At 43.6% G+C, this 10,950-nt stretch overlaps 2 protein-coding genes across 4 annotated transcripts in view; both read left to right on the top strand.

Annotated features, from left to right (window-relative positions):
- Positions 1 to 354: 354 nt before the first annotated feature.
- Positions 355 to 10,950, top strand: part of LOC147893427 (dual specificity protein kinase YAK1 homolog) — a 46,384-nt gene continuing 35,788 nt past the window's right edge. For all 3 annotated transcript variants that reach the window (XM_087386499.1, XM_087386498.1, XM_087386500.1), the window contains exons 1-4: positions 355 to 515; positions 1,043 to 1,239; positions 1,388 to 1,565; positions 1,722 to 1,831. In XM_087386499.1, the coding sequence (XP_087242625.1) occupies positions 396 to 515; positions 1,043 to 1,239; positions 1,388 to 1,565; positions 1,722 to 1,831 (605 nt within the window). In that variant the 5' untranslated portion in view covers positions 355 to 395. The remainder of the gene's footprint in view (positions 516 to 1,042; positions 1,240 to 1,387; positions 1,566 to 1,721; positions 1,832 to 10,950) is intronic.
- LOC147893428 (uncharacterized) lies at positions 7,733 to 10,269 on the top strand. The gene is made up of 5 exons (XM_087385629.1): positions 7,733 to 8,200; positions 8,299 to 8,421; positions 8,662 to 9,191; positions 9,354 to 9,785; positions 9,936 to 10,269. The coding sequence occupies exons 1-5, from the start codon at positions 7,733 to 7,735 to the stop codon at positions 10,267 to 10,269; spliced, it is 1,887 nt and encodes a 628-aa protein (XP_087241755.1).

The following is a 10,950-nucleotide window of genomic DNA, read 5'->3' as shown; positions in this document are numbered from 1 at the left end:
ACAAGCAAACAAAAACCTTAAACCCGAAACACATTAGAAGCCTTTAAACTTCTACTAATCCACATTTAAGCCTCCATAATTTGCAGGGTCAAATTGGCCAAATGAAGTAACGTCAAAACTATGGACGTTGATTTAGCAACTCACTAACCATGATCCCTTAGGACGCCAAAAATGTGATGGGGAAGTATTGGAAAGGCCAAATTTGAAAGGAAGAGAGCTTTGAGGATAACGAAGAAATTGTGTTTGCCACCCGGGCATGATCGCCTTGTCACGTAATTTTCACACGCTCCCATTTCTTGCTTGTGGATCGATCTCCATCTTCTTCTTCATCATCATCTCTGCTTCTACGTGATACTGTAGCTCCTTTGCTCTTCTGCTGCTGCTGCTGCTGCGCCATGAACTCCCTCCACAGCTCCTCCTCCTCTCCCCACCAAGAATTTTGGTCACCTTCACCCCTCGCTTTCCAACCATTCCCTCCCCCACCGCCTCACCACTCCCAGCCTCTTCGCACACACGTCAGTACCATCTCCAACTCGCTCCTTGCAACCGTTGCTTGTCTCCTGCATCCACAGCTAATTTCCTTTCGTGTAGTAGTTTCCGATTCTCAGTTTTTTGCCACGGTTTACTGCTGCATGTGTGACGAGATTGTGTCACGTGGATTTGCCGTCGCATGCGCAAGCTTCACCCCTAGAATCCATGAGCTGTTGAGCCGAGAGGAGTTGAAACGAAAAGTTAGAGATTTCCCGGAAAATCTCCCCTTCAGCAATACGATGGCTTAGCTACAAAAACTTACTTGAATTCACCGTTTTTCACTATGACGTAGCTACATAAACTTACTCGCATGCACCCGTTTTTCACGCCATTTATTTCTACCAGTTTTAGATGATCGGTGCCCATATATCCCCGCTTTCCGGGTCGGTATCTTATTTAATCTCCTAAACATGCTGCATCTTGTCTCTAAAGGTCTTTTGTGCTGAACCTTACTTGCTTTAATGCGAAAAGTTGTGGTTATGATGTAGGATTGTGTTTTTTAATTGTGCAGATTATGTTAAAGCTGACGAAGGGCTTAACTGAAACGTATCGAGCGTGCAATGCTACCTTCACCTATTCGGAGGCTTTAAATCCTAAATGCTATTTGACAAATCCTTCCGTGCCTGTGAACGGTGGCTTTGATAACGAGAACTCAGACTTGATTCTTGCTGTGAATGACGAGCTTGTTAATGAACACTTGAATCACAGGTTTGATCTCCTATGTCAGTAACGTAAATATTTCGTTGGTCCTTTATAATATTTTTCTTTGTTACAATTGTGTTGTTCCTCAATTGCAGGAGAGCTTACCGTTTATACATTTCATCTGGGCTCGTCCATTGCATGATTGCTTTTGCAGATACATCGTAAAAGATGGGCTAGGCCAAGGGTCCTTTGGGCAAGTTATCAAATGTTGGGCAGATCGGGAGAACCGTTTTGTTGCAGATAAGGAAAATCGTTTCGTTGCAGTGAAAATAATAAAAAATCAACGAGCATACTTCTATCAAGCCCTCGTGGAAATTACAATAGTAAAAATGGTGCAATAGTCACCCTTCAAAAATTACACAACAGCACATATTTCTGATCTCCCATCACAAATTGGATTTTTAGCAAGAGCATTTTTTAGATTCGAGTTCTGATGTAAAGCTTAAAAATAAAATAAAAATTTGATGTGAGGTTCCCCACTTGGACAGCTCAATCACAAGTTTGATCCGGATGATAAACATCACATAGTGCGCATCCTCGAATACTTTGTTTATCATGATCACCTATGTATCGTGTTTGAAATGCTAGGTGTGAACCTGTAAGTTCTTTTTTTTCTTTTCCTCAGAAGAACCGCTCGAACATTTGTTTTACATTATTCCAGGTTTCCACTCTTAGATCCATTGCTATTGATTGGCAGATACGCATCTCAAGTACATACTTCAATGCTCAGAATGTGTCAAATTTGAATTGACGTGTAGATAATGTGCATGTCTAGAAGTGTTGTCTTGTTTCTACAAGAAATCTCTGGCTTCACCTTAGATCACTCTACATTGGTGACTCGTTGCAAATTATTAAAGCTATCTAGATCAAAAGACATGATTCCGACTCTCTAAGAATGGATGTTGTTTATATGTCTGCGGAGTAGGCAAAAAAAAGGCCTATCACTTGTAGTTGAGGCCAAAATGGGCCTCAACTAAGACCAAGGCTCCTCCCATTACAGTCTTGAATTTGTCACTGTTTCATAAACGCAGGTACATAGACAATGAAATGACAACTAAGTGCTTCTCTTGGAGCGTAAGACGACTAAACAATAAGTTAGAAGGTTTGGATACTCTCTCCTGACCAGCTCAATTCTCCACAAGATCAAGTTGAGCTAAAAAAAGCAAAGCATTGAGCGTCAAAAATTCGAGCTAGAGAGGCTCTTAGAACAAACGCTTGTTGAAATACAAAATGAAGAGCAAGACCTGTATAAGAAGATGGATGTCTCAAAGGGAGGGCTTGACAATCAAACGAGAGATGGAGTGACTTGGGCTCTAATACCATATTACAAGAATAGGGAGAGTGAGAGAGAGAGAGAGAGGAGTGCATAGAGTGAGGATAGGAAAGGCATACACGACTAACTGCATTGAAACGAAGAGAAAATATAACTTATATACAAAGTGTCACAGTCTTCTTGGAGCATTGTGCACTAAATGGTGCAAGTATATCCCCCTACTCATAAAACAATTGAAGTTTGTACTAGGTATTAATGTGAGTAAGGTATGAAAAGGAAGAGGCTAAGAGGGGAGGAGGAGATGGGTAGCCGCCGCCAATTGCATTGCATGGGCGCTTGCTGTGCTATGGCATGATTAAAGGGGGCTCCCCTCATCAATGTGCCCCTTCCCCATTTATAACATTATATGGATTTTGGGCCCCACGTTAGAATCTAGGAAATCTATGTAGGCTAGTGGAGAGGTTTCGAAGTTCAATTCTTGTTGTGCTTTCTGTGCCTCTTCATTCCTTTTGGTAAAAGTTTGTTGTGTCTTTCCACTGTTCCATCAACTCCTCCTCAAAAACATGTCGAGGATGTCTTCTTTACCTGGTCCTGAATACCACACCTCCAGTATTCCCAGAACTTCTCTGCATCACTCTCGAACAGCCAGATCCAATCTGGAACTCTAGTACAACTTCTGGTCCAAGTCACAAACAGGCTGGAACCGCAAAACAATGGCCCATTGACGGCTGAGATCCATTTCATCTGAGGTGAAAATTCAGGTGAGTGCAAATAACTGGCTTACACAGCATGCCTTAATCAGGCAGTAGAAGAACAAATGGCTCTTCTAACATAGATTTATTGAACAATGAGTGGTAAACTAATTAATTGAGGTCTATGTGGATTTATATAAAGGACAGAACACTTCAAAGGAAGACCAAGAGAATGGGCTTTAACGCCCAAGCTCAAGACCAAGGCCAGGGAAGCCTGGCAAAAGAGAAACAAGGTTGGGGGAGGGAGGGGACAAGTCCAACCTGGGCATGGGCTACCGGATGTGAGCAAATGGAGGAAGCAAAAAGGAAGGGGCAAACCCCTTGGCACTCAGATGGAGTAAAGCAGACGAGGAGCGAGCTGAGTAGAGGGCTGAAGAGGCAAGAACGAGTGGAAAAAGATTAGGAGTGCCCTCAAAGCTGGGTGAAACTAAGAGGAGGGATGGCAGGCAGAAACATGGGGTGACGAAGCAAAAAAAGGGTCGAGTACAAGAAATGAAGTTGGGCGCAATCTATGCCCCATTTGCCTGTCAGTATTTTACAATGCATATATTATGGACCTATGTAATGTTTCTAAGAGCATTTAAAAGGTTGCAGGTGCAGGAAAGAGGGAAGGCAAGGCTAAGAGACTCACCTGTTGAGCTGCAGCTGGCTGCATAATTCGTGGAAACCTAATCCAGCTACTCCTTCAGCCTACTAGCCCTGCATTAGGATAGGTCGTTCAACTAATCATTCCTACCAGGCCTTAGAAAAATTGAAGGAGCAGCTTAAGTTCAGACAGAGAAATGCGGAACTATAAAACCCCCATTTTGCAGAACCTCAGGACTAGTTGAGTTTGCAATGGCCCAACATGAACAAAATGAATATACCCTCATAGTTCACTCCCAACAACGTAGAAAGAAGATTTTTTGGTCGATTAAAGATCTCTTTCTTGCTTTGAAGCAGCCGCATGCAGATGCGAACACACAGGGGATCCCTCTATTGAAGTGATATCTGCAATCATAGTCACCAGAAAAAGTAATTAACATTTAGAAACATTTCTGCCCGAAATGTGCCTATCATTTGGCTTTTTCATGAGGAGTTCAAGCAGATGCGAGTGACGGATTTAGATCATAGTGTTGATTGTGTTGAGTGTGCGAGCATAGACCTTGGAGTAGGCGGCCCTAGTAGCCTATTATAATTTATAGGATTTGTCATCATGTTTTATTCAGGAGTCATGAGTTATGTGCAAGCAGCTTGATACTTGCTTGTTATTTTCAAGATTGACGTCCACATTACATTTTCCTTTTTTTTTAAGTATGTAACATGTTGGGTCAACTAGAGATGGTCCCGTGTGGACAGTAATCTTCAGAGTTCGCACACATATATTAGACTTTACTGTTTCAGATTATATGTATTGTTATATTCTATATTTTACATATATTAAGTATGTGCGTTTCTAAGCAAAACTCCTCTGAGATTTTCGAAAGCAAAACTCCTCTGAGATTTTCGAAATGTTTCTATTTGAAACCCCGAAATCAGTTTCTAGAAACGTTGTTGGTGACTCTGCCTACAATACATTAGAGTGTGGTACATGCATGAAGGCGCAAAGGGTTAACCTCCGAGGGTGGGGCTATCTCAAAATTCAAACAAACTGAGACTGTCACCTCCATTTCCCAGTGACTTGCTGTCCATTCTGACTGTGAAACGGAGTGCTCCAAACCTGGCCCTTTGTTTCATCCAAACACCCTCCATTAATAAATTTAGCTTTCTTTGACCACATTCAATTGTCTGTTCATATTATCGAATAATTTACATATGCATGTGGCCTTACTGATGTTCAGCTGTTGAAGGCCATGCATCCGTTCAGACCCACCAAACAGACTTCCTTGTGGCCTAACTGCTAACTCCGTTGCTTGAAAGCTCGCACACAGGCCACCCAATAGCCTAGCTAGAGTGCATGATAGACGAGAAGAGTTCTCTCCTTCATTATTTCCTGTAATAATCAAGCATGGCATCACCCAATTTGACGAAGATGGACGTCGTAGTAGGTGTAAGAGTAGGTTCCCACACCCAGTGGGCATCTGTATTCCCACGTGCGCCACCTTCAAATGCGGCTTTGATTTGGAAAAATTTCCAATCTTGATCGACAACTACAAGCACGACAATATCTTTCTTCTGAAGCTATGTAAGATTCGCTCTTATGGTCACTTCCAGTGCCTCCAATCCTATTGCTATACCTCAAGGTCTTGCCCTTAACTTCCACCTTTGTCAAGGTCTGAGGTCAATGGAAACAAATCTCGACCGTCCGATGAAAAACCTTTCTAATTTAAAACCACTAGAAAAGAAAAGCAAAACTCCACATCTTTGACCTATTAACCACGGACACCCAAAAAAAAAAGAGAGGACACATGGTAGCTTGGAGGAGAAGAGCCTGCCACGTGTCACAAAGAAGGAGCTCTTGGATGGAAGCTTGGAGAAGGGAAAGACAAGAGGCAGGCTTTGAGTGGGGAGGAGGTGGAAAGACAAGAGGCAGCTTTAGGGGGAAGGAGGAGATAGAAGGGCAATGAATGGAGGAGATGGAAGTTCAACTTCAGGAGGAAGGAGGAGATGGAAGGTTAATGGAATGAAAGGAGGAGATGGAAGGTCTCAGAGCCATGGGTTAAGAGAGAGAAATTTTCAAAAGCCAATCCAAGTTTGCAAGGTGAATTGATCATTATGCTCGCTAGCTTAGGAAAGATCCACCTTTAGATGGGGAGTGGTTGAGGATGGTCATGCATCTTTGCCCGTGCAAAGCACGGGTTCAGTACTCGTGCTTACAACTGACACATCAGCATATAACCAAAACAGGAAAATGATGGGCGACTCAATTACCACTTGACAAATGAAAAGCTTACCACAATAAACTCATCAAGTTATGAGGCCGCGGCATTTTTGGATGAGTTACTAGCCGACGAGATTTTCAGAGTTACCAAGTGATGCTAACGGCAAGATTTATAGAATTACGAGGCGGCGATGGGTGCAACGACTCCCAAAGTTGACATCGCAGATGATGTCGTATGCATTGTGTAGGCGAGTTGGTGGTATAGATGATGCGGCATGCTTTCAGACTTCATGTATGACTGTAGGTTCGATCATGGCATGGTAGACACTGATAGACAAACTCTAGATTGCAGATGGTGCAGCAAAGACTCCCCATGCCAGCACCACAACACAAAATACTGATAGAGACTTGCAGATGGTGGCTCCCAACGGGGCTGGCAAATGTACCCCCTCCCTTTGGCCCTCGACGACTGGGGAAGTGCTTCGCTCGCACTTTCCTGGTTTGGAAGCCCGCTGGAAAAGCGGCTTGCAACCTACTGGCCGCTCGTCGCAACTTCCCTCTCGAGAAAGTGTCCTCAGAGCACTTTCCCTTGGCTGCGAGCTGCTTTTCAGGAGGCTTCACCACCAGGATAGTGCAATCAAAGCACTTTCCCTCCAACATTTGCAACATGTGGGCTCCAAGGGAAGCAGAGACACAGCTGGTTGCACACGTATGGCTATCTGACAATCGTCAGATGGATGCATGTTTCTTCACCAATGCAGCAGACGAGAACATTTCAAATTCAATGAAACGCGTTTCATTGAATTTGAAATGTTTCGAAACGTGCAGCACATTTCGAAACGTTTCATGTTCAATGAAACGTGGCTAGGGTACTGTAGGTGCTGCACGTTTCAAAACGTTTCATGTTCAATGAAACGTGGCTAGGGTACTGTAGGTCTAGCCTCGACTAGGCCATCCCTTGCACACAACTGTCAACAACTAGCCATGCAGGGCCTAGGGGCTTTTTGACGACACCTGCAGGCTGCGCCGCTAGCTATCTCCAAGCGTTGGCAGAATCGCAGATTGCAAGGCTCAAGCGTCCTGGCCCCTACGCAATACGTGCACACTGCAAGCTAGCAAGCAAGTACCACGGTCCACGAGCAGCAATCGATTGCATTATCTACTCCAACGCCAATTGAACGACGAACAGGAGCGCCCAAGTGCATTGTGGACGCAGGTTGGTTAGCTGTACATGCATGACGATAGTAGGCTATAGCCCCTTTTGTTCGTGGATTCACTAGCCCCTTTGGTTCGTATACATCTCGCTGGCCTTTTGTTCGTTGGCAGAATTTCTACGTGCTCCTTCTTGCCATGTGTCGTTGCGTTGGAGCCTGGCAAGTAGATTGCTGCATGCATGATGCTGCTAATTGCCAGCTAGCTAGCTATTAGCTAGCTGCTGTGAGCATTGGAAGCAGTTGGCTGGTCATGTTCATTAGTATACGTAATACGTATTACTTACTACTACATTCACGATTCACAATACAAAATTTATTGTAATTTGTCTTGCAAGCTTGAAGCAACAGATAATCAAAGGGATTATTGGTTGTCTCGCAGAAGACTCGAAGTGTCAGAGGGCTACAGAGTAACCTGTAACCAGTTCCAACTTCCAAGGACTTAGGATAGTATAGCTTAGAGATGGGGCGAGCAAAGGACATTGTTTGGGAGCAAGTGCATGTGGAGCAACAGTATGGTGCTTCGGGTTCGAAACAATGGAAGTGTAAGCATTGTGGTGGCTCATTTTGTGGTAGTGCACCTCGTGTAAGGGCACATCTTCTTGGTATCACTGGAAAGGGTGTCAATCCATGTGTAGGAGAAGTTCTAGATGATGTAATTCTTTCCTTGGGAGGCACACCAAGTGGCCCGTCAAAGAGGGCACGAGTTGAGGCCTCATCAACACTAGTAGGTCCTGGATCTCCTCCCAGGAGTCCCGTTATATCTGTGACATCTGGACCCCCTCCTCCACTTTCACCACCTACACAAGGGGCTTCTTTTTCTATTGGTAGTGCTTCCACTAGACGGGCATCAATGCGAGTTGTGAAGCCTCCAAGGTTTCCAAATTCAACCAGGTTACCACCCATGCCAGGGACTTTACGAGCTAGTTGGGTCACAACTTTGCTTGCATCTGCTCGTCGGGGGCAACTCGCAAGCTCTTTTATGAGTGTGACCTTTCCTTTAACCTTGCTCGTACTCCAGCTTTTCAGGAGTTTGTTCAGGCAGTGGCCGAGGCTGGCCCTTCATTTAGGGCTCCATCTTCAGAGACTTTACGCACTCGGGAGCTTAAAGCAGAGGTCTTGCAAGTAGAGAAGGAGCTGCAGCCTATTAAGGCATCATGGGCTAGATACGGGTGCTCCATTTTGTGTGATGGGTGGTCAGATACCAGGAGGTGCCCGCTCATTAACATTCTTGTATCATCTTGCGTGGGTACTATGTTTTTGAGATCCATAGATGCATCAAATGAATCTCATACAGGTGAGTACATTTACAGCCACATTAAGAAGGCAGTAGAGGATGTGGGGCCTCAGAATGTAGTTTAGGTGGTTACAGATAATGCAAGTAACTGTCAGCGCATGGGTGCACTACTTGAGAGTGACTATCTGCATATCTTTTGGACTCCCTATGCTGCACACAGTTTGGATCTTCTTATAGAGGACATAGGGAAGCTTCCTTGGATTTCCTCGGTGGTTGACAAGGCACGGAGCATGGTGACTTTCTTGACAAGGAAGCATAGAGCCCTTGCAATTTTTCGGCAACATAGCTCCCATGAGATTCTGAAGCCCTCAAAGACCCGCTTTGCCTATCTCTTTATAGTCTTGTCACACTTGGTAAAGGTGAAGCCTAACTTAAGGCGCATGGTAGTCAGTGAGGAATGGTTGAGTTGGGATAAGTCCAGCAAACGAAAGGCACGTGCCTTTGAGGACATTGTGTTTGATGGTGATTTTTGGCATGCAGCTGAGGAGATTGTGGGGATTGTGCAGCCCCTTTTCAGTACCCTTCGACTTGTTGATAGAGAAGGATGCACAATTGGACTCGTGTATGAGTTCATGGAGAAGGTTGGAGAGGCATTGAAAGGGTGCACATGGCTTGATGCAACAAGGTAAATGCAAATCAGGAATCTTGACTTTTCAATTCACTGTTGGCTGCAATTAATTTTCTTATTTGCAGCTTTAAGGAATTGCATGTATGATGTTACATTTGTATTTAGAATCTAGATTCTAGGTTTGCAGCAACCTAAATATATTTCATTTGCACCCTATAGAGAGCAAGAGATTATGGCCTTGTGGGAAAAAAGATGGACATGGTTCCATAGGCCTATTCATGCAGTAGCACACATTTTGCATCCTCTATGGGAGGACCAATCGGATGATGCTGAGTTGACTGCAGGGTGGACAGGTTTCCTTGAACGTGCATATCAAGATGCAATATTGCAAGATGCTTTGGAGGACCAACTCCTCTCATTTAGGAACTCCTTTGGGGAGTTTGGATCAGCTCGTGCATGTCTCCATGATGGTCAGTTGAGGCCTGTTACCTGGTGGGAGAAGTATGGTCGGGGCACGCTGGAGTTGAAGCGCATTGCCCTCCGAGTCCTTTCACAAGATTGCTCATCTAGCGCCTGTGAAAGGAATTGGAGTGTGTTCTCACTTATACACACTAAAAAAAGGAATAGACTAGGCACTGGACAACTTGACAGGTAATTCATAATTTTGTGTGTGAGCACTCGGGCCTCGGCATATCTATTTTCTTTTATATGCACTCAGCACACAGTTCATTATTAGCATTTGAATTATAGTTATGCTACAACCTACATGTATTTACTGTTAATTCATTTGGTGTATGGTAGGCTTGTATATGTCCATGCCAATCTACGACTTATTCGACGAATGAAGACCATTGAAGGTCCACAGGAGGTGGATCCTGATAAGATACGTGTGCAAGTCCCTGAGGATGAAATGCTTCATCCTATGCATGAGGATGATGATGCATATGCATTCATTGCTGAGGAGCGAGCATCGTTGGCACGTGCCACACGATCTCAGGCAGGCAGACGAGCAGGGAGAATAGAACCAACTTTAATAGCAGCTGCTCCAGAAGAACAGGAGACCTCCTCATCATCAAAAGAGGATTCATCCACTTCTGCAGATTCTGATAGTGATGATGGGGAGGAGGAGGAGTAGGGGGCTGAGGGCCAAGGAGAAGATGCCCAAGCACCTACAGATCTTGATTCTTGCTGATTAACTTGCTACTTTCTTTCAGATTTCAGTAGAGTTTGAACTTTAGTTTTGTTTGAAATTTAAAGTTGATGCCTTCACTCTTGACTCTTGAGTTATGTAATCTAGGTTCTAGTCTATAGACTAGCAGACTATTTACAAGAGTGAAACTGAGAACTTGATTTATGTCCAGACTCCATGGTTGTGATTCTTGAACTTGTGAAAACTGAAATATGATAAAGTTTAAGGCTTGAGCTTGTAAATTGTATATAGAAATCTGATTTTTTGCAACCTATCTAGATTCTAGTATCTACTCAACTAAAATCTAATTTCTAAAATTTAAAGGCTTAATTGAGCTTTGTAATCTAGACTCTATTCTAATTTCTAGCATTGGCCATTATAGGCTTGTTGATAAAGTTGAAGGCTTGATTGAGCTTTCTAATCTGGAGTCTATAATCTATTCTATCATTGGCCATTATAGGCTTTCTGTCAAGTCTTTTTCTATGTTTTTAGCTAGTTTTGCACAGTTTTGGCATACCAAATGTATGCATGCATAAAATTTATATTTTTTAGACCAAAATAATACAATTTGGTTTTTTGAAACTTCACCTATTTTTTTGAAACGTTTCAAAACGTTTCACGTTTCAA

This window comes from Dipteris shenzhenensis, chromosome 15 (genome assembly GCF_047967505.1).
Source record: "Dipteris shenzhenensis isolate YYH24624 ecotype China chromosome 15, Dip_SZ_1.0, whole genome shotgun sequence".
NCBI lineage: Eukaryota > Viridiplantae > Streptophyta > Polypodiopsida > Gleicheniales > Dipteridaceae > Dipteris > Dipteris shenzhenensis.
This window is presented reverse-complemented; position numbering and strand designations above follow the sequence as displayed.

Coding starts and splice junctions, on each gene's coding strand:
- LOC147893428 (XM_087385629.1), top strand. CDS start 7,733: ATGGGGCGAGCAAAGGACATTGTTTGGGAGCAAGTGCATGTGGAGCAA. Junction 8,422..8,661: donor AGGAGCTGCAGCCTATTAAG/GCATCATGGGCT, acceptor AGTAACTGTCAG/CGCATGGGTGCACTACTTGA. Junction 9,192..9,353: donor ACATGGCTTGATGCAACAAG/GTAAATGCAAAT, acceptor TGCACCCTATAG/AGAGCAAGAGATTATGGCCT.